Source organism: Mycetomoellerius zeteki, unplaced genomic scaffold (assembly GCF_001594055.1).
Source record: "Mycetomoellerius zeteki isolate Tzet28-1 unplaced genomic scaffold, Tzet1.0 scaffold169, whole genome shotgun sequence".
Lineage (NCBI taxonomy): Eukaryota > Metazoa > Arthropoda > Insecta > Hymenoptera > Formicidae > Mycetomoellerius > Mycetomoellerius zeteki.
The window spans coordinates 353,429-381,336 of record NW_017256643.1 but is presented as its reverse complement, the minus strand read 5'-3'; the positions used below and the strand labels follow the sequence as shown (position 1 = coordinate 381,336).

General features: G+C 33.9%; 1 protein-coding gene and 1 long non-coding RNA gene across 3 annotated transcripts in view; both read right to left on the bottom strand.

Moving 5' to 3' along the window:
* The window catches only part of Pgant2 (polypeptide N-acetylgalactosaminyltransferase 2), a 213,740-nt gene that overhangs the window by 33,798 nt on the left and 152,034 nt on the right, over positions 1-27,908 (bottom strand). The window contains exons 2-3 of one of the 2 annotated variants that reach the window (XM_018445945.1): positions 17,304-17,479; positions 16,643-16,762 (exon numbers count right to left, since the gene is read on the bottom strand). In XM_018445945.1, coding sequence (XP_018301447.1) covers positions 16,643-16,762; positions 17,304-17,479 — 296 coding nt within the window. The remainder of the gene's footprint in view (positions 1-16,642; positions 16,763-17,303; positions 17,480-27,908) is intronic. The other variant, XM_018445946.1, reaches the window with a different exon arrangement.
* LOC108721405 (uncharacterized) lies at positions 13,907-15,455 on the bottom strand. Its single transcript, XR_001936570.1, has 3 exons — positions 15,002-15,455; positions 14,678-14,839; positions 13,907-14,498 (listed from the first exon to the last, which is right to left on the bottom strand). It is a non-coding gene; the product is annotated as an uncharacterized lncRNA (long non-coding RNA).

Below are 27,908 nucleotides of genomic sequence, written 5' to 3'. Positions count from 1 at the left end.
ATTTAACAGTCTATTGTTTTTAAAAAAATATTATAATAAATGAGATTTGTCACTAATACTTATAGACTTATACGTTTAATCCCATCTTTCTAAGTTCTTTAGACATAAGAAAGACTTGCACAAATTCCTTTAGAATTTATAGTGAAGGCAAATCTATCGTTTCTTTACTTCGATCTCATTTAATTTTCTCTTTCTTCTTCGTCCCTTCCTTATTCGATTTTCCTTCTATCAAAGTCTCGTTTCGATAGTTTCCATGCCCTTGCACATTCCTCCAGGGGACATTATAGTATTGAAATTGCCCGCGTGATACGGATTTCGAAAAATCATGCGATTTTTATTATTTCATAATAAAGTGTGTTACACGCTTGTTATATCTTTAGCAATTATTATTTAGAGGTAATAATTGTAGTAGGTAATATTTAATAACGTAAAAAAATAATATATTTTTCAGCATTTAGATACTTCAGACAAGGTCTTGCTGAAGTATCTAAAAATTTAACTAGATACAGACTTAAATATTTTATTAATACTTAATTAATTTTATTAGACTATCAGAATAATTAAAAGAACATTCTCTCAAATTTGATTGATACAATATCAATAGTTTTTACATTATTGCTCATTATATAATATGAAATAAAAGACATGCACCACAACGCAGGTTCTTAATAGCGAGATTATAAATATATTTTGACAATCTATGAGAATAAAATATTAACGTTTCGGCCTCGATCAGGCCTTCTTCAGTATATGCAAATAACATAAAAAACTGGATAATTGTTTACAAAAATTAAAATCTCTTAGTATCATAGATGTTGGGCAGATACCTTAATTAACAAATCAAATCATCCATTAAAACACAAGAGAGGAGTCAGTATCGGACAATTAGACAATTCTTTTTCTTTCTCATCCAGAATATCATGGAAAAAACATCGAGTTCATGATTAATATTTTACTCAGGAATGGCTACCCTCTTGAGTTAATTTTTTCGACCATTAACAATAGAATTAAAACTTTATCAAGAAGGGATAACTTATATGAGTGTAACAAAATATAAATGAATAATTCTGGAAATTTCGCAAACAAATTTTTCACAATTCCATATTTCATATTATTTTATTAGTTAACACTTAATTATATTTATTCTTGCTCATTATGCTTAAGTTTCCTACATAATTATTTTTATGGTCTAACAAAATTATTTTCAGATCTGTATTCACCCAAATTTGACAAGATTTAGCAGCAAAATCGTTCTTTCCGTGTAATATTATTGAAATATTAGGTATTTTCTTTAAACTCTCTTATGTCTTTAATATTAATAATAGTTTAATTGATGCGCCGCAACAGAAAACGGATATACGATTTAAATGGACAATTAAGAACATCCGATTGCCGTACGAGATACGACGTCGAGAAAGGTAAAGGAGAAGTGACGATGAAAGGAAGGAAGAAGGGAAGGTACACGCCGTAGAATGGTAGTCTGATGGCAAGCTGAATCTGAAGACGAGTTAGTCTAAAAGAGAAGCTAGGATGCAAACAGATGTGCAAACAACTTAAATGGAAGGCAAACACAATTATCCCGCAGCAGTAACCGGAGATTAGTTTTCCAGGTGCGAACCGACATACTCGCATGTACGTAGCGTGTGCGCACATTTATTTTCGCGCGTGTAAACTAAGTAAGCGAGCTGTAATGCTGGGACGAGACAAGAAGCGCGGCATTACACGCGTCTGATTGGATATCTCGTGATGAGTGTGTTGTTGTTTCTACCGAGAAATTTCCAACGAGATTCTGCGATAAATCTGTACCGGGTGTGAGAGTAGAGCTGTGCTTTTACGTCATCGTACGACGCATGAGAAATTCGAGCAATAAGAAATAACGAAGAGTAAACTCAATTTGTTCGTTGATAGAAAATTCCGTGGAGAGAAATAAGATTGTTTCAATCAAATGAATTTCTTACACAATTGTAACAGCTATTTAACCGTCTATATTCTCGAAGAGTGGAGGATAACAACAAGAACCGGTAGGAAATGACGGATATGCGGAAAACTTGCTGCTAGCTTTTCCTTTATCCGGCTTTAGTCTTGCCGAGATGGGTGCCACGTCGACGAGATCCTCTCACCGGAAACCGAAAAGGAAGGCTCCATCCACTTCCGCAACGGCGAGGAAACGCGAGGTCAATATAACAGATTTCCGGAGTTAAGCGGACCACTAATTCCCTTTCTTCCTTCTTTCTTTTCTCAACCCGGTGTGCCTCTACTCATTCTAACTCGTAAGTTCCAACCGGCATGCCACTGGAGCGCGCTATTTACGAGCGGCTTCTCCTAATTACCCGCAGTTCCCAACGTTAACAGCGAGTCCTTCGTAATGACTGGTTCCTCTGTGCCACGGCGGAGTTTTCCGGTTTACCCCAATGACAGGTGGTGGCAAGAAATGGGCGCTGAGAAGCTTTCCATTACGGGGACGTAAACGTCGCAAATCTAGTTGCGTTTGACTATTTTAAGACCTGCATCCATTCATTAACTCGAGAATAGTCACCTGAGGTGTTTTATACCCCAGCGACGAGAAAATGTGAATTATTTAAAAAAATGGATATTATTTCTTTTTTTCGAAACATTTTCTTTCTTTTTTAATAACTATTCTTTATGAACTTTTAAATATGTAATTCCATTGAAAACTCACAATAAAAAATTTAATATTAATTAAATCATTTTTTAAAAGAAATGTTATAATAAGCTTAACTTAACGTGCTTATTCCGTTTAATATTTATTTGGTTATTACTTACTTTCTTCAGAAAATTGTGAGTAAATTTATATCCATAAATGTTCTCAAATACTAATAAATTGAAAAACAATTAATAATATACAATATCGTTAATAACCTGGAGTGATTTTAATTGGTGTATAAAAACACTCCAGGTGATTGTTCACATAAAAAAAATGAGATGACTATTTCCGAGTTAATTATAGAAAGAATATCGAATGTTATTCAATACGTTAATTAAATATTATTTAGTATAAAAATATATATTTTGGAAAACAGTAAATTGATATTATAAATATTGTAAAATAAATTGATTCGTCAGTAAGAAAAATTTAATCAATCTACGTCAAAATATTGTTTATTAAATTATATCATGGAACATATTTCATTGTTATATATTTTTAGATATTATAAATAGGATAAATGTTGAATACTGAGGTAAATGTCACGATATTAAACGTTATTCGTAAGGTGTCGTTGAATGAAATGTCGGAATAAGAAGATTTAGTAAAGATCACGTATCTGGATATATACGTACATGTATATGCCTTGAAGGTAGAAATTTCCATATTATGTGTAACGCAAAGATATATGACGTAAAGAGGAATGCTAGGATATCGCCGCGCATTATTCATATAAAATATCACGCTACACATAGAATCGTAGACATTATGAAATGAGATTTGGAAGGTATTCTGGACTCTGAAAAAGATGGTTACATCTTCGTATGCTCATATCAAAAGAAGAAATATTTCTTTCATTCTTTTTGACATTCCCCATTCAAAGAAGCTGCACTTGAATTCACTTTGCAAATAAGATGTATATATACATACATAGTACTCAAAAGATCTATATAGAAGTTATTTACATTTTTTAAGATACAGAGCATTAATTTGTCAGAAAACCATCAATTTATACAAAAAAAGATATAAGGATGTAAAAATAATCAAATAAATATCTTCTTTATTAATCTAACCCATTCTATGTAAATTAATAAATAATTAAGAGTTACTTTTACGTTTAATGTACACCATTCTTCTTCTCATTCTCTATTAATACTTAATTGTAATTACGCCAACTTCTTTAATTAAACCTTTGACACTTAAACAGTTCTGTGATTTAATTAAGAAGATCATGAACTATGTAAAGCTGAGTGTGAAAATGAGAATTTGCAGAATCATACTAGCTGATATTCTTTGGGGAGGTCAGTGGATACGCATCGTAAACTCGGTGAAGTTACAAAATGGAATCCGACTTGAGTCCCAAGTGATTATAAGAAAGCTTCCACGTTGTATGACCATGGTTATTGTAAAAGTAGCTACCAGCGTTTATACAGGAAATTGCCAGGAAGCAAAGGATATAGATACCCCTTGGGATATTTCCAGTCGTAGAGACCAATTCGTATGGCGACAGAACTAACTGTTGCAATGTCGGAGAATACGGTGTTAAGAACTAAAAGATACGTTTGTTGAAAACAATGTTTTTCAATTGAAAAATATAACTAGATTGCATCTACCTTCTGATTCACCTCTGGGCTCTGCGTAAAAAATTAATAAAAAGATTGTTTTATCAATTGATGTAACAAAGAAGTACAGCAAAAACTAGAATTTTAAAAAAATTAATTGTTTGATAAGTAATAATATGACTCAATAAAATTAAATTAATAATAATAAAAAAGAAGGGTTACGAGTCAAACAATAACCTTTTAATGTTCGAAGAACAGTACAAACATATGTTTCGACGCCGATCGGGTCAATGTAATATCATTATCAATGTAATAAAAATAAATATAAAATTTTAATAAGTAAAATAAGACATTCTTTAGCGGTTATAAGTAAGATAAGTATAAAAATACACTGATATATAAAAGAGACAAAAACTATGTATATTAATATAATTCAGTCGCAATCAAAGTACAAAATGAAATTGTTTGATATTTGCTTTATATTATTGAAAATCTCATTAACTTTGAACCTTTACAGTTTGATTTGATTTATATTTTGGCTTAGTGAAGGTCTTTGGGTATCTATTGTCAAAAACGGAATTATTTTAAAAAATTAAGTCGTTTTTAATTTTGCAGGCGGACAATCGGGTGCACAACTAATATTGTGAAATTATGTGATGTTTGCTATGTTATATTACTTAATAAATAAAAATTTATAGTTTGATTCTAATTTGACTTTTTCTCTCTCTCTCTCTCTCTCTCTGCATTTAAACGGTTCAGAGTAGCACGAGAAAACAGTCCAATTGATCTCCACATAAATCGATATGGTTATTACATATGTATATATATATACAATGATGAAAATGAGATTTTTTATTGCGTTAAAACCTTTTTTTTCTCCGCAAGCCATAGTATGAAAAAACGATGATTGAATGAAAATCTAGAAGCGCCTTCAATATGCGAAAAATACCATATCATAACAACATTAACGTAACGTTGGAATGGTACGATCACTCGAAACGTTTCCACAGTCATTCTCGCACAGACGGAAAAAAAATGTGTAGAAATCCAATAATGAACCCGGGTTACCCGATAGTTTCCATGAGAGCATTTTTAATATCTTCCGTCAAATTTTCAGCGCAGTAGAAATGGTTGCCACTGATCTCTGATATCACTCGATATTCTATCGCGCGATGGAATCACAGAAGCGCTCATTTCCGCGCGAGGGATTTTAAATAATTTTTACTAATGCGTTCTCCGGGAACTTTTCGTGATGAAAATCAACGACGTAATCGCAGCACGATATTACCGACGGTACTTCAACAAAATGTCTTTTTCCTGAACGTATAACGTAAATGATTTTCAGTCCGCAAAAAAACTCACTCGGCGAGAATGAGAGAGTCGGCTGTTTATTGCTGCGGCCAAATTGATCGCAGAAATACTTATTTTTAAAATGCTTTTAAGATATTTTAAGGTAAAATAGTAGTCCCTCTTTTGTGCGACGAAGGGACATAAAGGGCGTCAGCAGGTGTAACGATAAAAAAAAACCGCAAAGACGAAGAGACGTGAAGAGGGTCATTCTCAAGTGTACTGAGAGCTCTGTCTTTAACAGTAATAAAGTTTACGAAGACAACTAGTAGATCCATTGTTCGAACCCTTAGAAAATTGTGGTCGCGCTTTCTAAATTATTTTTATTAAAAGCATTTCCAGTATTCCCGATTTATACGGTTATCAAAAGAAAAATTAAGTTAAAATGATTTTTTTGTGATTTATCAGGCACTCTCATAAATTCATAGAATTTTATTAATAATTGTACTAGATTTTATACTATCTTAAAATTTATTAATATAATTTATAATTCGTAATATGTGCTAAATAACTTTATTTCATAAAAAAAACTATGAATATGTTTTAATAAGAATTATAACATAAAACAAGATTATGTGTTGTTAAAAAAAATATTTTATCAGACTTTTCTATTTTAAAGTTATTTATTTCATAAAAAAAGTATGCATTTAATGCTTTGTAAAGTTGATATTATGCAGTAAAAGGAACGGCGAATGAAATAGGCAGTGTTGTGACATATTTTGTCGGCTGTATAAAATTAGTATAAATGGTAAAGTCCGAGTAAAGAGACAACATCGTCCGAAAAAAAAACTCCATCGAATTTACTGTCTGAGCGTGACAGTCACTGTATCGGACAGTTGTAGCAGTCGTTGCGGAAGTCGTGCGTCGAACTCTATATTGTAGAAGGCGAATCAGCGTTGGAGAGCTTCCGTGGCACGCCAATACCGTCACCGCACACCAAAGTGGTTATAGAATTTTTCAGTTGAAAAATCCGTTTATCCCGGACTCTACCTTATCTGAAAATGGTGCCTTAAGACGATATTCGCTACAATGAACTACTGGACGTAAAGCGCAAACGGTCTGACCTGGAATAGTGACTTACACACGTCCAGCATTCACGTGGACATTTATACACTCGCGGATTTTCTTCGACGAAATCGTTTTGTTTTACATTAACATTTTCGTGAGAGAAAAAAATTGTAGAACAAAGATTCGAGACCATGTATGTAAATCGGAAGGATATAATAGAAACGTTTTTGAAATTTATACATGTTCGTATTTCTGGTAAAACATTTACATGCAATAAATAAATATTTATTCAATAAAAAATAGTAAAATTAAATTAATGGTATTTGTATTAAATAAATATATGTTTATATTTAGCAAATATTTATTAGAAATATTCAAACACATATTTATTAAAATTTTTTTCAGTGTATAATAGATATATTATATTTTTAAGTTCATATATATATATATAGTTAAGTATCATAATATATAGACGCTGTCATCAAAATCTCTTCCTTCACGATAGATCGTAGATAATAACGACAGAGAGGACGAGGACGCATTAAATTTTTATTGGTTTCGTGTACATGATAAAGATCGATACAACGACTTTAAGCGTAACAGAAATGCGCTCGGAAATAAAGTTGGAGTTTATGAAACGGCCGCAATCGCGACGCCTGCGAATCCCGCATTCGAGCATCGCTCGAGAAATCGGAATCGTCGGCGAAATTGTTTCTATCGGCATCGATATCGCGGAAAGAGTACTTTCCCACAAGCTCGAAATGGCGTGGGCGGCGGAGTTTTTCGACTGAGAAATCGGTTTCCTCGCGATGCCACGTCGCGGAGAAAGGAGGAAGAACGCGGGGATTCGTTTCGCGGACCATACTCCTGCGAGCACGTTGTGTTTTCGCACACTCTCTCGTAAGCGAACATCCCGAGCTTCGTCGAATCTCGCACCGTTCTGCACCGTGTCATACATTTGCCAAGCGATGCGCTTGTGCAAGTGCTGACGCAGGCGGTAACACTTCGGTTAGATAGGGACGAAACTTCATTGTGTCAGCCAAGTGCATCGGACAAGATGGCATCTTTTGTCGCGGCTATGAGAATTTTCATCGCCTGCTGATGTGATTCGACTTTCTCCACGCGAGGCTCTCACAGCGAGACTCGGGGAAATTCGTTTCGAGAAATTGTGCACTCCAGTCGCAATTTGTCCAGATACTTTTAGCAAAATATGCGAGTGTCGCGAAGATATTAAAGTTGACTGTATTGGTGGCATCGACAGACGGTCAAATCCTTTGTCATTATTATGTAATTTAGGAATGTGCGTGAGAGCAAAATATATAAAGGGCGATAATGACATCAAACGATATTACACAGCCACGTATCTTTCTCTATAAGAAATAATTGAAATTGATTTCCAGCGGATCGAGTTTCATAAATATTAACGGATTTCCGCTGATATGAAATTAAAAAATAAAGGTCAGTAAAGTAATTTGAATTGCAGACTCGTTAAAACAAGTCCATTGATACGAATATGCCAGAAAGATCGGATTTATCGCAAAGTTCGCTCGTGCATGGCCAGCTATTGTGCAATTCAGGATGGATTGGGCAAGATGACGTCCTTTGTCGTGCCATCGACGATATCAGCAGCACAGTGACTCGATTCCCATTCGCCTTTTTCAAGTAAAGCTCCCTGAGACACCGTTGGATTTACTTGAATAACTTCGAGTATATGAACTTTATCCACGTGCAATGGCGTAACTCGCCTGTAGTGTCCTCGTTGCGAAGAACTCCTGATGCATCATTTTTTTTATTGAATTGCACGAATATCGTCGTAAAATAAAACGGGTTAGTTAGCAGATTATTTTTTATCAAGTAATTTTTTTTATCGCACAATGAATGACGAACAGGTATTTCTACTTTTCACCACTCTAACGTGTCAATAGAATAGGGTCTCTTGAAAGAGAAGCGGCGCGTTGAAGTTGTTACATAATGCACTCGTTTTACTGCATTCGGAAACATCGCAAACGGAGGAATTAAATATTTCTGTGCCTGCAACGGCCGAGAAACGGGCAACGGATCGATAATGCAGGAGACATAAAACAGCCGGTGCGCAAAATGAGGACCGGAGAACCAGCAGGTTGGCCGGTGCCCAGCCATACATCAAACGACAACGCATCTAGCCCTAGGAGATCTCATAATAGAGTACAAAGCTGCCCTCGTTATAATTCATGACCGCGTACTGAGGTATCCTGGGGCTGACCGAATTATTACTTCATAAGAATAGGGAGGAACGACGACAAGACGCACTGCTAGATTCTCTGGAACTACATCGCGTACGATCAATCTTGCATTGTATGTACGTAGCACATTTCATAAAGGATTTTATCAAATCTGAGCACAACAAATAATAAGGATTTCCATTTATGTAAACTACACATTGATAAGTTATAATGTGTAGTTTACATGAGACATTATTTTCATTAAAATTGATTAATGTTATATTATACATATCTTTAATACATGCTTTTTTCATTTAATCGCAAATGAATGATATTAATTGGAAATATCCATCAATTTCTGCATACATTTGATCTTTCATAAGCAAAATGTGATATGTGACTGATTATTTCACATCAGTTTACTATTTTGATTACTTTATGTTAAGAATTAATTTATGATTAATTAATCAAATTAGCTCACAAATTACAATTACATACATAAATCAAATCATTTGTAGAGTTAATTATGTAAATGCTTTATGAAATCATTGTGATATACGGAGAAATTATAATATTATTACATCAAATAAAATTCTTAATATTAATATGTATGATCCGAAATTATTGTTGAAGTAAATTTATTTTCAATAAAATATGCGACGAAACATATTGATTATAATTCAATTATGTGTAAAACAAGTTTCATTCAAGTAAAATATAAATACACAAAAGAATTAATCTGTTAAATTTATAAAGTAAATATATGGAAAATTTTAAATTTTGTTTCATACAGCAGAATGATTTTTTGCAATTTCTAAAATTGTCGATAAATCGATTCTTTTCTACGTCAAGTGGATTGCACGTGTTTATTGAGCCAGGAAGTAGTAACTGCGAGTACGATCAGACTGCGTGCAAGTAGCGAAATCTTGTTACGTCAGCCAGAAGATACAGGCAAATAGATAGTTGCATCGCTCCCCCGAAACACATCCGCAACTCCGTAACGTTTATTTTCTCCTATAATTTTTCTCCTGACATTTTGTTCTATGGAAGTTGGTATTTTCGACGTGGCCATAATTCTTCACACGACGGCAGCCCAAAGTCGAAATAAAAATCTCAAATCTTATAAAATATGTGTGTTATTTTTGGAAAAATAATACTGGTAACTGTCTTTGTATAAGATATATTATTTTAGTTTTGTGTAGAACTAAATAAACCAATTACTGATTATAATAATACAGGACCACAAAATAATTTTCGAAGACAAACTTAAAAATAAGAGTAAATATTTTTTACAGATTTTGAATAATACCTAATATTAAAAAAGCAATTTTTTTTATTTCTTACATTTTATTTAAATCACTTATCAAAGTATATTTAAATCAGTTTTGCACAACCACATTTTAATGTTATATTTACTTTTGCTTTTTCCTCAAATGTTTCAATTTTCACGGATTTTTTATTTTTCTCGACTATCTAAAAAAACCGAATGTGATGGAGCGGTTTAGGAATTCGGATACAGCGATCCAAAATCTAAAAAAAAACACCTACTCTGGTTTGAGTTTCTCTCCACAATTTTTTTTATTCCTGTGTAATTTTTAATATGTAAATCCTTACGTAAATCCTGCAAGATTTTCTTTTCAGACCCCTTAAAAGTTCAATCGCAATGGTGGATTTACAAACATATATCGCACGTAAATCTCTCTCGGGATCCTTATCTCGACACTCGCAGCGCATTGATATGTTTAATGTATATCGACCGGCATATCGAGTTTCGTGATGTATGCGGTATGCAAATAACATAAATCTTCTAGTATCGGTAAATATAATGGAAATTACAAGAGGAAGGCATAATCGATAACGAATATCGTGTTTGCGGAACACTATAGTGACTTTGTAAGTTCAATTCGTACGCGCGCGGTAGTTCAATGTTTGAACGATGGTCGGAGAGTCAAATATTATGCACTATACGTAGCAATGAACGCCGTGATCGAATGGATCTCTCGATGACTTTCTGCGGTCAAACATACATTTCTGATGAGAATTTTAAGTGTTTAATAAACGGCTGTGCAGAGAGCGACAAAGTCCAACAACGCTGGCCTCTGATTAATCAATACAGTACATTCTCGTTACAATCTCATTTAATGGAGATCATATAACATTTACGTACTGTTTCTGGTATTGGCTATCGGATTTCTCGATTGCTGCCTAAAAGACAATACGAGCGAATGTGAGCGGATAAATACCTATATTTTTTTCCTTCGTTATTTCATTAAAAAAAATATTATTTATTCACATAGCGTAATATAATTTTTGCTAATAAATTTTGTAAACTTTCTCTTAATTTGCATGCGAGCAGGCATAAATGTATTTACTTGCAATTCTTGGCAGCTAATACTTACAAAATCCATGACGGATATTACCCGGATAATCTCATCAGTCACCGTTTATATAGACCTCAGACATCGCGCTGATTCTCTCGTGATTCATGAGGTCATGCACCAACGCAACTAACAGAATCTCCGCATTGCCCCCGTCAGGAATCAAGGCGATTACTTGCCCAGCGCGCGTGTGCCAGGGAGAAAACGAAGTTTACGTCACGGATCGTATCCGATAACTCATGCGGATCCGAATCCGGCTCGACAGCACGTTATACAGAATTAATCAAACGGACGTAAATTGATACGAATTCTCTTTCGCTTTGAAGCAAAATTAATGACATCGTGTAATATCGCGTTCAGTTAGAAGGTACAAACAAATTAACATCGATAATAAATTATAACCATTGAGGAAACTTTACATTTAGGGAGCTTCGCAGATAAGAAATAAGACATAGTCGCATCTAACGAAAAAAAGAAACGCAGAAATTTAATGTTAGATTTGACGACAAAGGCAAGGAGCCTCTTCAGGGTAAGATTGCCTGAGAAAGAGTGCGAATGCATTTTAAATTCGCTGATACAAACACTTATCTTTCGATAGACATGCTATTGATCATTTGATATTAAAGTGCAATAAAAACATCTAATAGTTTGTAATTTAAGGCTCCTGATCGCTCACCATGAAATTTGAGATTGATGATTCGTGAGAAGTGAGAAAATAGGTACATAATGAAAAAAGTCTTGCAAAATATATTAAAACAAAAATAATTTTCAACAAAATAATATTTGCATTTGATAGAGTAGGTACTCTTATAAAATATACTGAAAATTCTCCTTTTATTTCGAAATAATATAAAATCATATTTATTTCAATTTAACTGCTGTCATTTAACTTGTTTCATTTTCTGATTAGGCATAATTCGATTTCACACAAATATGTAGTTATTTATTGATTCACAAGGAGAGTTTTTTTTATATATTTTATCTATCGATTGTAAATGTTGTTTCATTAAAAACTATATTTAATATAGAGTTTGTGAAAATTTTCTTTATACATTTTTTTCACTTCTAACATCACAATTCAAGATGGCTGTGAAAGTAGGCAGAAATTTTATTAGCTACCTAATATAATAATTTTTTTTTCAAAAAAAAAACACATATTAAGAAACCGCCAATATCATAAATATAAGAATAATTATTTTTATTTAAAAACAATTATACAAAAAAATAATTAAAAGATAAACTATAAATGAATAAACTTGGGATTAATATTTAGGATATTTCAATAATCCTATAATGAGAGTTAGGATTATTAATCGCGTATTTAGTAACAATACGATATTATTTATTGTAAAGTATACTGTGGCATATTCAATATTAGCTGCATTGATAATGAATTAATTAGTTATGGAATTGGATCATAGTAGTATAGTTTCTCTGATCAAGATACGCCGATCCGTGTAATATACTGTGACAGTGAAATAATTATACTAATTTGCGATTATATTCCGGATTGTTATCGTACGCGAATAATTATAAATCCTATCGTTTCAAAGTTTAGACATAAATATTTTCACAACAATACTGTTTAAAGTTTCCCCTTTGGTCAATTAGCTTCTTGATTTCAACGCTATGATAGTTGCCAAGTGTACTTCGTTATACTATTATCAACCATATACTCGTATAGGGACTGAAATTTCGAATGGATAGTACTTCCATACGCTCATACATAACGAAAGCGACACGAGAGTCAGCTTATGTTTTTATTAGTGGTATATTGGACGCGTAAAGTAACAAGAGCAAGCAATTACCATTAAGTGCGAGAACCGTCCATAAAAAACTTTGCAAACTCAATTCTATTGCTTCCCCAATTTCCATCGTCCCACTGCTTCTTCCTTGCGGGTTAACCGTTAGAATCGAGTCGAAACCCTTTCGACCTTCGTCTTAGCAAAAAGTACCATCTCTTTTTCATCTAAAACGCATAACTTCGCCCCAGCTTTGACTTCCTGTATTTTCGCGACGTCACATCTGTCTGCCAAGCAAGGAAGCGCAAAAATTCATCTCGCGCAGAATGCGTTGCAGAGCATGTTCTCGCGCCGATTTTCCTGAAGCAGGATTTACCTCATAGCATGATATGTACAGATTCGCAATATTTTTCTATCCATTCGCAAAGACATTTTTCACCATGTTTTTCAAGATAATACACACAGAACTAACTTTGCGAAGAATATCAGCGATATAACATTTGCAATAAAAGAGCTTTTCTATCATCATCTTTACAGTCGATATAATGTAAAATATGACATTTCGTCTTTCTAGTAGAAAACATGGAAAATGCACAATGATTTTAATTATACTAATTATTAATTATTGAAAGAAGACAGTAATGCTACATCTGAAATTTTTCATAAATTATTTGTTTGAATAATACCAGCTAAATATTTATTAAATATAAAGATACATTTATTTGGTACAAGAACCATTAATTTGATTAGCAATCTTTTTTTTATTGAGTAAATATCTATTTACTGTAAGTAAATGTTTAGTAGTTCAATATTCAAGTATTCAAATAAATATTTATTAAAATTTAGTATATTTTTTCTCAGTATATAAATTTCGATATTTGTTTTGCATTTTAAAAGATATGCACTATATTTATTATATATGTGTAAAAATATGTGAGTCATATGCCATTTAATCCACATAATATGCACTTAACTAATTACATTTTAATAAAGCATACGCGGCAATGAGAAAATTAATGTACACATGGAAATGCGATTTATTGCAAATAACGTCATGATACTAATTACCAATATATTATACCGATACATTACAGAGATAACCGATTAATCTTTCTGACAAACAGTCGATCCTCGCATGATTTTCAGCGTCAAGATATAACAGCAGATATCGCGACAACTATAATTTATATTCATTGCAAACATTATACAATGATCGTAAACAAGGGAAATGTACATACCCATAGTTTCATAGCGAAACTTTATACATGGATGCGTTTCGGGCGGCTAACAATGTTTGACATGTAACAACGGTACCAACGATCTATGTGTATCGGTAAGAATTTATGATCGCGGCTTTATCGCTTTTCTTGGGAGCAACTCAAACTCCTTGATGGTATGAATGTATTGGAACTTCATGCTGCCTTTTGAATTTTTCATGATATAAAAAGATGTGTATGTGTGTTCGTGCATGTGTGCGAGTCTTATGTCAGAGCAAGGATAGATTGCGCCTAGGTGGATCAGAAGAATTACAGCAGGTATATATTTTGCGATCCTATCGCGCAGAGGAAATGCCAATTACAGTTTTATACTCGAACCTGTGCAAAAGATTTCTTGATGTTACGCGTTTATGTATTTATACGCATTTACATATCACATTCATAATGCATTATAAAAGATTGATTTAAAACGTAGAATTTCAAATTTCCGAATATTTAATATTTCGCGATATATATAATATTTGCGTGTTATTACCTTTTTCAATGAAAGTATGTACCTGATAGGTGAAACGGAGATTGATGCCAGATTCGCTTCGCAGGAAATTACTGGAGATATTCACGGTGGCATATGCGGAAATGGATTTCTTGTACTTTGATCATGTATATGTTAACAAAAAAGCGTATAAAAATATGTTTCTACTTTAATAAATGAAAAAATTCTGTTTATAATAAAGTAAAAATTTTTAGATATCCGCTACGAGAAATTGCGTATAATCTGTTTCCTTTCATCATCAATTTTCTAGGATAATTGAATGAAAGTTCGTCTTCACAAATGACTATGTACGACTATCTTATTGTACTTAGACTGGGAGAAATATTACTTCTCAGTATTTGCGAGATCTTGCTGCTCTTCTTCGGCGGAATAACTGCTGTTTGGCGGCCTGAATGGCAGCTTGTCATGATACCGCATGAATTCCCAGCGGTACGCCGCGATCTTACCGATCATTTGCGAGGAATAATATCCGCCGAGAGAATCACGTAGCTGCCAATAGTAGTGTATAAACGGGTTGATCGACCGACAGGCCAATTTCTGCGTTCTTTTATTTCTTTTCGCCGTCTTCTCGTTCATCCCGAAATGCTTGTTTTGTGAGGAGACTGTCTGACAGCAAATCATATTCACCGAATGTACCGATGCATTATTTAAAAAATGAGAAACTTATCCCGCCGCCTTTTACGAATACACAAATCGAGAATTTATTCCACGAGACAATTTTAACTCTGAATAATCGTCTTCAATGTGTCTCCGACGTTTTTATCAATGAATAATGCGAAGCGAATGAATATTGCGATGGATTGAGAGACAAGCGACAGTAAACCCCGATTATCTTTTATTATTTTATTTAATTCCGTTAAGCTTATTTTACACATATAATATAGCTTTGCTTTTTAAAATAAAGAATTCGTATATTGCTCATTTGCTACAACAACACACGGAAAAAAAAATGGATAGTCTTATAAATCTAATAGTAAAACAATTTTAGCTAATTTTGTCAAACTTATAACATACTTTACTTGTCCGAAAATAAAAAAATACTGGAGATGTAAAAAGGTAAAAAGTACGTTACAATTATAATAAATTCATTCAAGTGATCTTAAGTAAATCATACTTTTCTCAAGACTGTAGGCACGAACAAAAACTTTATATCTACACTTGGATTTTTTACCGCGCAGCAAATCTTTTTAGCGTAAAGGCAAAAAATACTCGTTGATAAAATTAATTCTATTGAGATGTATGATTAATATGTATATAATTTAGATTAAGAAATAGTAACAAATTGCAGTAGCATAAAATTTACTTTATGATATGGTTGTACGATGATCGTTCATTTATCAGAAAAATAAAGAAAACTTTACATAAATGGCTACTTGTTCCTATATACATATATATATATATATATACCTGTCAATTCCATAAAATTTACTAGAATTCTAGAGCATATTACTTTACATTTTTCTCCGTGAATACCTAAAAAAGCAAAGTTAACTAGAAAATGTTTTAAATAATTAAAATTTTTGTAATAAATATTTTAAAATGCAATTTTAATATAATAACTGACTGAAAAACTGATAAAAGAACAAAAATATGTTTTTTATGTTCTTTTCTTTTTCTTTACATTTATGTTCTATTTCCGCAAGCAAAAAATAACAATTTTTGAGTAATGTCGTTATAATAAAATGAGCAATATATGTTATATGCATGCAAAATGAGTTAGCAACATATAATGTTGTTATAATATATGCATGTAATCTATACATCTATATATAGTAGGATCTAATCTATAATATGTACATCTCCAATTATGTGTCTAATTGTGTCTAATGTACATGTAATGTCCAATGTTTAACATATGTTTAATAGTTTAGTACTTGTTTAATAATAATGGTAATATTTAAAGAAGCAAGATATATTCGGATAACACAAACGTAATACATTGACAAACATTACGAAATAAACTACTTACATGGCGCTACGAGTATCAGGTATGTCACGATTGCTCGGAAGACCGTCAGAGGCTTCCTGATTGAATTTATTCCTCGCGTATGGGTCCTCGCCTGCACGTAGACCACCTCTTGAAACATACCTGTTGCACAAAGAAAATTATTGCCGTTGAATTTCTTGTTATTTTTTCTAAAATCTCCCGTCAAACCTGATATTCAGGCTTACGTGTGTTTATATCGTATCGCAACGATCGCGCCGTAAAATCGCGACGTCCATCGTAACGAATATAATGGCACATCGGTTATAATAGCGGATAGCAACGTCGATGAATGGCGTGGATAATGAAACATTCCAATGTAATATAGCAATAACACGCGGATATGTCCCGGCAGTGCGCGATATGTTGCAGTCTGTGGAAAATTAATAGATCGTTGCAAAAGAGTCTCGAAGATAACAGATAATGCTTGTGTTGAACGCGCGAAATAATAAATGCCAATGTTCCAACTCCGGACAGAAGTCGGAAGTCTCGCTGCAGCCGAATCAATATTACACTCGCAAATGCATTCTGGAATGTCTAAGTCGGCGTTCGAGCCGACACTGAAAACGCGCTCGCGGGTGAATGATGTTGGAGGTGCATATCGCGAAGCTAATAATAGCGAAGGAAGATCACCGTCCAGACTTACCCCTGTTCGTCAAAGTAATTCCATGTCACTCTCGGATCCGGAGTCGGTGCTGGCAGAAGCTCGGATGACATTACAATGGCCGTACCATCTGGATCCATGTAGCCGCCGGAATTTCCGCTGGCGGAAAGCGTCAGGGACGCGGGTTCTTTCAGCCGTAAGGCTCTGTTTTCATTCTGCTAACGAAAACATTATTTTCAATTAGAACTTGTCACGTTCTCAAATTACTATAGACGTCGCGTAGCTATTAAAAATTACAGTTTAACAGGTTTTTCCGAACTTTTAATAATTCCTAACTGATCCAGAGTTGTTACATCAACTGATCATATAATAATCGAGTTTTGAGAGATGTATACTGGAAATTTGCAGTTAATAAACGTTCATTGTCGTTCTATAAATAAATTTCCATTAATTTAGGAAACCCTATTCTACGCTCTTCAGATTGTACTGTCGATACGTTTGAAATATGGTTAACTGTATTTTGCAATATAATGCAGTTAGATGCATCTCGATCCATTCTCGTTGAACACGTTCTGCCGCCTAAGCAATTTCGTGATCGACGGGACAGGACGACCCTTTGTAACTCAGACTCGACTCCTTGCTTGGACCACTTGGCTTCGGCGCAGGAGTGAATTGTAAGGCAAGACGGTCTGCGTATTGACACATCATCGATATACGTCGTATTGATTTCGAGTCGCTATGGAGTTACGGGGGTCTTCGTATCGCAGTTGCATTGTACCTTTGCCAGTGGATGTGTATTGTACCGTCGATATATAGGTCATTGAACTTCGCTCGTCAGGTTTCCGGAGAGACGCACCCCGTGCGGATTCGTTCCCTCGCGATATCGGAGATTTTCCGCGACATTTCTGAAGATAAGAGCGAACATTTTCACGGGCATGACGCAGGCACGTACGAAACTTGCGGGGTTACGTGAACAAACTTAAAATCGCCCTCCTCGTGTTTCCGGGAGAAAATGTAAACGTGGCGATCGGCAAATGCTACCGCGGTACACCGACCGCTTTTAGTCGGATTACTTTCGGTCGAACACTCGTGGCTTAACAATGGACGTTTGTGGAATATTCGAATAGACGATAACCAGCTCGCTTGTTATTCAACAAGTTTTTTCCCCGAATACATCTATATTAATTTATTTTTAAACAAAATCTATTGTCTAGAATTTTAATGATATATTGAAAACGTGATTGTGCAGTATTCAAAAGAGTGAACTGCGCGATTAAACAACGGAGGTTGTCGGATCAATTGTCGAATAGCAGAATGGACGCAGCAGCCGGAGAAACGGTAAGCGCCTTGAGACCTATAGAGAGTAAGCGTGATAAGTGCGTTTTGCACTAGAACCATTAATGCATTGCATTGTACGCTGAAGCGGGCGAGCAACCGTTAATTTCACCGCGATTCTTCTCCGTCGGAAGTACCTCCCCCGACTACAATCCAAATGGCAGTATTTTCCGCGAGCACGGATCGTTAACCTTACGACGTCGATCTCACGCGCGAAAACATCCAACAAAAGGAAACGAATAAAGCGAAGAAGTATAAAACGTTGGGTGTGATAGCCGATGAGGCGCCGCTAAAATGAGGATGGGTTAGAGCGTAGGGAACCTAATGTGCCGAGGCAATGCAACCGTGATGAAATATTAATTCACGGGTCACGGATCGAATTACAACCGGAAGCACACTTGGATGGTCAGTCTGCGGCAAGCTGTTGCATCCGGTTCAACAGCGGTTGGGCCCACGTGACGCCAAACACCCGCGTTGTTGCATAAAACTCGCATGAAGTGTCCTCATATGATTCAGTCGGAAGGGTTGAACGCAAAAGTGTGAATCAATATTTTTTGTTGTTTTAACTTACATTTCACCTTTCGCCATGCAATCGAATTCTTCAAAAGCAGAAAGAGGATTTTGTATATCTAATTATAATTTTAATTGACAAGGATTTATATAATCGCGCAATTACATAACCATCGAATTCAACTAACAACTGTGACTCTAGCTTATATGTTATAGTATGTAATTATATCGCGTCGCACCGAAATTGACAAACCCATGCCAGCGATGTATTGGCACTATTAGGATTGCCAGTAATATTGGATTCCGGTAAAGGCAATCTAATAACGTTGTATAGGTTTAACTGTGCATGTAACGTAATACTACTGTAAAGACATCGTATTGAGATGATTTGAAATTTAATGTCTTTAGTTTGAAAATTCGCATTCAATCACAATGCAATGTTCTTTTTAGTATAATGTGTGTAGAAGAATGATGCGTATATATAATTAGATAATTTCTACTCGCAATTACATTTTGATATGTACATATATTATACATGTATATTTAAATTAATTATATTCAGTAATTTATAGTTTTAAAATTTAACAATCTAATAAAGTATTATTGAATTAACTGAAAGCAAAACTTCTGCGAAATTTCTCGGAAAATGAAAATATTGACATTGCAATTATGTACATTATTCTGTGCACATCTCTTGTTTTATTTATATTATGTTATGAAGTGCTCCAAATATACTGTAAACTACAGACTTCTGTAATTAAGTCTGCGTTATAAATTAAAAATGTGTCATAAATTTATAAAAAAATGTATATTTATCGAAATTGTTTTTATTCTCTTTTCTCTCTCTCTCTCTCTCTCTCTCTCTCCGCATTTTCAGAACAAATTGTTCTTTTGTTTTTACAAGCATAACTGTCGCGGAGGTACTACTTCTTTTTACGGGACGAAGCGGCGAACGTGACTCCCATAAAATTCATTGCATATGCACCGATGCAATGATACACGAAACCGGAAATGCCTTCTGGTGCATAGCGGTCGGATAATAGTCACGCGCGGAGATCACGTTTGTTGCAAACAAACTCGTGGAAATATAAAAAAATGATATGAAAACACATAATAAAAAGAAGAAGCGACAAACAGAGCATATCGAATCAAGGCGGATTCGCGGATCGCTGCGACTTCGAATAGTAATTAGACTTGATTTATACCATTTCCCCAGTGTAACAGCACTACTTGCCATCGCATACAGTTTAACGGTTTCTTTTATATTCTGTCGTCGGAAAATGTACTGCATGTAATGTACATTCAACATTCTCATTTTATTCGAAGGGAATTCTCCAGAGATTAAGAGAGTTTAAGAAGCAGCTTGGAAAGCAACAAGAAGACACTTTCTTCCTCGCCTCTGCGTTAAAGAAACCAAGTTAAAACTTAGCCAGTTAGCATCCGATAATGCTATTTACGCGCGTAATTGCCGTGAAACTTCGTAGCGTCCGTTGTTGATCGACTTACGTCGATTTGCACGCGCGCCCTTTAGAGCTTCTTTAAATATGCATTCGCTAGAGAATGCCGTGATTTGCGTACCGCACGTTAATTTATCATTGTCACGACACTTTCCCGACTTGAGTGCGATGTACTTAGATACAGTTCGCCAAAGTTATGTCCTGAGGTCAACAGGCAATTAACGTCGATAAAATGGCGCTAAGTTCCACGCGTTTTTATCAATTTGAGATTATCAATCAATTTACGTTGGAATTTTTAATATATAACAAAGTAAAGATCTTCTTTATCTTATTCTTCAGCTAATCAATAAGATACAGATTTTGTGTGCGTTACTCATATTATTACGTTATCGATACACTCGCCTTGCTATTAATTACAAATCGTCTTTCTTGAAATATTAAGTGCGCATAAAGGTTTTATCGACATTTGAAGAGAAGGACAATTGTCGATTTTATGTTTGAGTGAGGCAATAGCGAATATGTCATTTTCCGTTATTGTTCTGTATTATCTCGCCGAATAACCGAAATCGATCGACGCAATATTGCCAAGGTACGTGATTTCACGATTATTATCGACGAGGGCGGCATTATTAATGCGGTTATTGCCATGGAGCATGTGTACGCTGTAATGTAAGCCAGTTACTGACATATTATTATTAGGCAGCTTTGATGTGAGCATATAAATTGATGAAAAGGGCTTCATCACATTGCGAATGATAATCAGGCATAAGCGCGAAGTCACAGAATTATTTATTTATAACTGTTTGATTAATTGCAATTCAGATATGTAATATTCCAATTTATAAATCCTTCTTTGACGAAGATAATTATATCATTGGATCATTGGGATAATTATATCATTTTGATTGCAAAACAATTTGAAGAATATGAGATATGTCATGTCGTTTTGCACATATATATCTCTAAAATAGATTTTATGTGTTTCTTGACATAATTTTTGTATGTTTAATTCCTTATACTGAAAGTAAAATTTCTGATACTTGTGACTATTTAATATTTGTGTGTATAATTATATATTAGCCTATAAATTATTGTATAATTATGATTATTATTGTTATAATGTTAGTAATAATAACGTAATAATATAGTTCTATGTATAGTTCTGTCAGCAAATATATAGTTGACATCAAAAAGATTATGCGTTACAGTTATTGTTACCAAACAAAAACAGTTGCAATTATTTTATTTTAATTATGATTTGTATTTTCGATATATATATATTCGATGTATATATTTGTTGATAAAGTTATATATATAATTATTATTACATCACAGCGATGATAATCATAATTATGGTAACATATAATTATAGTCACAAATATCAAAAACTTTTCTCTCAGTTTAAAGAGAGTGATATTTACGAAAATATAAGTAGATAGGTACAAGGGACAAGTTAATTACTAGTGAAGAAGAACAGTTGTAATATGCAAATGAGCGATGTCAACATCATAAAACGGAGATACATCTTCTTACATCCTTAATTACAACGTGCCACTTTTACATTTCTATCGATCATACTTTAAGTTCCATAATATTTATTATACATACTATACAATATATAATATAGCTATTGTTCTCCGCTGTTTTGCTATTTATTGTATATTCATATCAAAAAGTCGAAGTGCTTGAAGGCAGTCTTTTTACGATCTACTTATCGAAGATCAAGACGAGAAGGCCAAGAAACAGCTTGCGATACACTTCCTCATGATTTCTTCGTTTATAAGAAAAGATAGCTTATATCTCGGTTTATATTATTCACGAGATAGCTCGTCCGATTCGCTTGTCCGATACATTTCATTTTCTGAAAATATCTTAACTGATGCTTTTCTTTTATGTAAATCCTTATATAATATTATACAAAATAGGCGTGCTAAAACTAAAGAACGCAAAATAGATCATTTCATATTATTCTAAATAAATAAAATTATTCAAATTTAAAATTATATTTATGCTGTTTAATAATAATATAAAATATTATTGTTTGTCTTTCACTGAAAAAGCTGAACTCATTACAATATAATTGCAATTTACGTTGTAAATAATATTTTAATATATATAAATAATTATATTTACTTATAACGCAAAATTGTATCTTTTTAATTACGTATATACGAGTATTTTAATTACGTATATCAGTTTTTGCGTATTATTATTTTGAGATGGTATCAATCGTCTTTGTTTTCAATCGTATTATTATTTTGAGATGGTATCAATCGTCTTTATTTTTCAAGATAAAGAAAATTATTGCTGCTAAATATTTTATACTACTCATTCAATAAATTGAACACGGTCGCCTATTTACGTGCAAGAAAGATAAAACTGATAACAAACAGTCCTGGAAAAAGAAGAAGGTTCTGTCTACGTGCCGTCCACATGAAAATATGGACTGTAGAAGTTCGACAGCAACTGTTTCTTTCTCAATACACACCCTGTCGTAATTTTGTCGAGGGTGTGGAATTTTCTGCGATTTCCATCTCCGGAGAGGCGCTCGTCGGTTAGCATTTCGAATCGACGGAGTGCGAAGAGAAGGACGGGAAAGGCGGAGAATAGGAGGACAGCAAGGGAAACGCGGGAATACACACGGCAGAGAGAACACTGGACCCGTCCGATATGTTTTCGCTGAGTTATGAGTAGATTTGCATATAGAAACTGTCCGTGGCGGCGGAAACGGATTTGCCCGCAAGCAGACAAAGTAGAAGAGATGACACTTGGACACGACATCGGTATTAAATTTGCGGTGTTGGCCGATCTGATCTCGGGATTAAGTATTGTTACGTGAAGGATCACATTGAAAAAGATCTGTTCTTGAACCCTGCACGAGCAACGATAATTCGTTAAATTCTTGGGATGAATGAAGGAATAAAATAAGAAGATTGCGTGTAGGCCAAAACAATTTATTCTCACGTCTGTCAGTCTTAATTGGAACGTAGCTGGATGAAGTTGGCTAAAGTAAGAAAGTTTAATACGGTTGGGGAAATATTTTAAGAAAGATGGAAACTCGGCGGAAAGAGAATAGATGTACTGAATACTGATATTCTTCTTGGCCGATTTTTAACATGTAGTGATAATATCAATCTAAAAATGAGAGACTTAACGCAAACTCAAGATAATGATATGCAAATATGTATTTTGCGAGCGGCGTCTAGTTTTTAACGCGAATTTAACGCAGACTGAATATACGTGCGTTTGGTTCAGTGAATACAGTCAACGTTATGCGCATCGTCCAATTAAGGAGGATGTATTAACGCGTTATTGTTACAAAGGGTTAATTTTACAGCAAATTCGATTGGTCCAAATCTAGTTAGCCGATGGCTCATTTCAGTCCTTAATGGACCGACTATTCTGTATACACTGAGCTCTTGCGGTTAATGGTCGGCTCATCCCATGTCACCTGTGGCAGTTCGGACGATTGCAGAGTGGACCATGGGCTTTCACGTAATTTAATGTTTCCGCAGCAATCCACTTGTCATCGTAATATGGGTTTCTGCCTTAATCGAATCTAAGATGCATTTCATTTCGTCGCGTCACATTTTGCCGCGAAAAGAATGTAAATTGAAGAAAACAGAAGGATATAATTAATCCTCCGCCAAACATGAATTTTAACTCGTCTATCAGCAATAGAGGTCTTCGAAAAATAGAGCAAATTTTGTATTGTTCCGAATTATACGAAAATCTGAAAAAAATTCTGGTACTTGTCAAAAACTTTAACAACGATTTTTTACCATCATTGGATTGTAATTTACTTAGGTATTTTGTACAGATTTAAATTTATTTAGCAAAATTTATAGTGAAAGTATCGATGGTACATTTAAAGATTCCATTTGAAATACAGAATTTCTTGCTATACTAAGAGGAAAGTGTTTGGTATTTGTGACTAATTGCATAGTAAAATAATTATGGTTCGAAGCTCCATTTTTTTGGTTATTATTACCATAATGTTAGTAATAATAATCACATACGTTCTCTCAAATATACTACAAATTATGATAATTTCAAATATTTAATATAGTAAAGTCAAGATAAAAATCAAGATATAAATATAAATAAAATAAAATATAGTAAATATTAAAATAAATTATGGTAATTGCAACCTATTAATAATCCCCTCAAATTTCCCAACTTAAAAACTGTAATAAACTTATTGCGAAAAATAATGCCTCGGCCGGGAGTCGAACCCGGATATAATTTCTGAAATTAATTCATTTAAATGAATTTACAATTCGCAAGAGATCCGGGTTCGACTCCCGGCCGAGGCATTATTTTTCGCAATAAGTTTATTACAGTTTTTAAGTTGGGAAATTTGGGAGGATTATTAATATTTTCAGATTTGATTGCGTTGAAAGTCCGACAACCATATCGGCACGCAATTATAATTTCTGAAATTAATTCATTTAAATGAATTTACAATAGTTCAACATCTTAACGTTCTGACCGTTATGGCGATTTTTTTTTCTCTTTGTATAGGATAATTTTAATTAATGCTTTCAACACGTTAACATAATTTTGCATTAACAAACGTCATAAACGTTATTTCAATAAAGATAATCCTCAACGCTTTAATTTTGTACATTTGATACGTAGACTTCTCCGAGTATAAATTACGATTTTACGACTGCACATTCGCAAATGATATTACCGTTCTGCCAATAACTAATCGTAACAGCTTGAATGTGCTGCTTCGCGCGAAAGAATTAACGTAGATTACAATAAAATCGCTGAAAACATGAAATATTGAATTGCGGAAGTTACAGCATTTAAACCATAGAGATCGATGGCGCATATATTGCAATATAATCCTTTGTTAATAATAAATTTGTTTGGCATATTGCCGCGCGTAACAGAAATTTATTTATAATTATTGGTCCCCTTCCTCTTCTTTCGCGCGTTTATTTTTAATACTATCTGCATATTGTACGGATTCCGTAATCAAATTCTCCGTTAAAATTCAAAATCGAGGACCATCTATCGTAAGTAAACTAATAATAAACATTTATTTATAAAACGTACAACCAGACGAATATTTATTCATTAAATAATTTATATACAACTTGATATAACTCTTTAAAATAAAATTAATGCTACAGCAACATTGATATAAATTTAGTTATTTGTCTGATCTACTATATTTGATCCAATTATAAATATAATATTTTTGTATTTCAAAAATTATATCAAAACTGTTAAATTTACTATGAGAAAAATCAATAAAATGTTAAAGTTCGTATTTCCTGCAAAAAAGAAGGAATTTTTCCATGTGTACAATCTAATCGCGCGAGTTTTCTCCATCTTCGAGGGATGCGTAAGTCTACATAGAGTGCCTCAATTCTGTACACAATACGTCCTCGATCGTGCTCGAGTACACAACGAATGAAGAGAGGATGAAATACGAAGATGGGATGGGGAAGTAAGACGCGAGGAGCTCCGGCAAGACGGGAGGAATTGCTTAATCTTTCATCAATTCCCTTAATTAACTGGCAACAATAGCAGCTGCCTCTTCGATCCTTTCTACGAAAGGAAGGCCGACATCCTGCGGGATGTACTGCCGACAGTGAAATTCGATGTCATGTACAGAAGACTATTTGTTCGTGGAGACTTCGATTATCTCCTGCATTATTTGAAATAAAAGAAATTCCTTTTTCTCTTTCTTTCTCTTTTTCTTATTCTTCTTGTGCACCATGTTGAATGAAAAAGGTGTTAGGCACAATGAAATATATTATTGTTAGCTTTATAAGAGCATCTCTATATAAATTAAGTATCTGAATATCTATAATTATATTATTTAAAAAAAAAATAAAAATTTTATTTGTATATTATAGTATCATTAAACTATTGGTCGATGTAACTCTCTTTTATTTGGACGATTTTTCACATTACAGCAACTGAGGAATAGAATTAAACATTATAAAAATTGCAAAATGGCTACAAGTCAATTTTAAACTATTTTACAGAAAATTTAATAAAAGCAACAATGATGTCAATATTAACTATTTGTATAATTAAATTTTTTTTCTTCTGTCTAAAAAATTTGGGGGATGCATTACTTATTGTCTACCGACAGCTATGGTGTGCAGAGTAAATTGACTGCGTCCACGAAATTTCTCTCGAAACAAAACCCATTGTGCGCGAGACAAAGACGAAGAATCCAGCGCGAGTACCGCACGGCATTAGTGTCCTCGATACCGACTCGATGCCACCGACTAGCAGCGAAAGGGTTGAGTAAACCAGTCCCAATAGATACGGGAACAATAGTAAGAACCCAATGGAATGACTGTCATTTCCACCCTCGGCCTTCTTTGGCTATCGCCAGAAGGATGAAGCGACCTCGACACTTAATGAAACGACGTTTCTTATCGATCTTTCTGTTCGCTCGGATGTGAACAACCGTACCGCGATGCGCACCGCGATGGAGAGAAACTGAGGATACAACTTGCTCCATCGTTTCCTTTTATTTTTCGACCTCTCGCAATCTCGCTCTCTTTCTCTCTCTATCCACCTTTCTCCCACACCGCATGAAACTGCACGTAATGGTATCGTGGAATCACGTTTGCTAACTCGCGGTCTGGAACCCTTGAGAAACGGTGAATTTTTTTTTTCAGACAACCAGGTCAGCGAAAGATAACTCACAAAGTTCGGTGATTTTTTACCTGCCGCAGCAGCATAAAACAGATTTTTTTTCTACAGACGATGGTGGGAGATAAAAAAATTCAAGCCTAAAACATGGAGTTTTAATAAAGTTAGACATTTAATTAACTCTTTCTTGATGATTCCTGATGTTTCGAGTAAGCTTTGAAAATGAAGTATCAGAATATTCCACGATGTACATATTACATATGTATATGTATAAAGCTATTTTTCTTTCCTAAGTCCGAAAAACCAATTCGGCACGCAATTCAAAAGATTACAAATATGGTATATAAATTCACATGGAATTATTTAAAGCACTTAAGATCCAGCTTCGACTGTTATAGGTGTTACTTCTTACTTATTGTGTATTCACGGTCCTAATAAATCGTTTGTATTATCATTTTTCTTTAATTTGAGATTCATAAATATAATATAAACGTATGCTTTAAAGCGTCACTTTTTGATTAAACGCAGTTTTATATAATTTTTATAGTAATTAACCTTCAAAAAGCAGGGATCAATTTTAAAATTTTACAGCTTTTTATTTTTGGAAAGGTAACTGCTTCAGCGTTATTTTAGTATAGTAGTATAGTAGTGGCTTTCTCGTTCTGTAAAGATTAATAAGTGTAACAATTAAATCCTATTAAACTATGACACAACT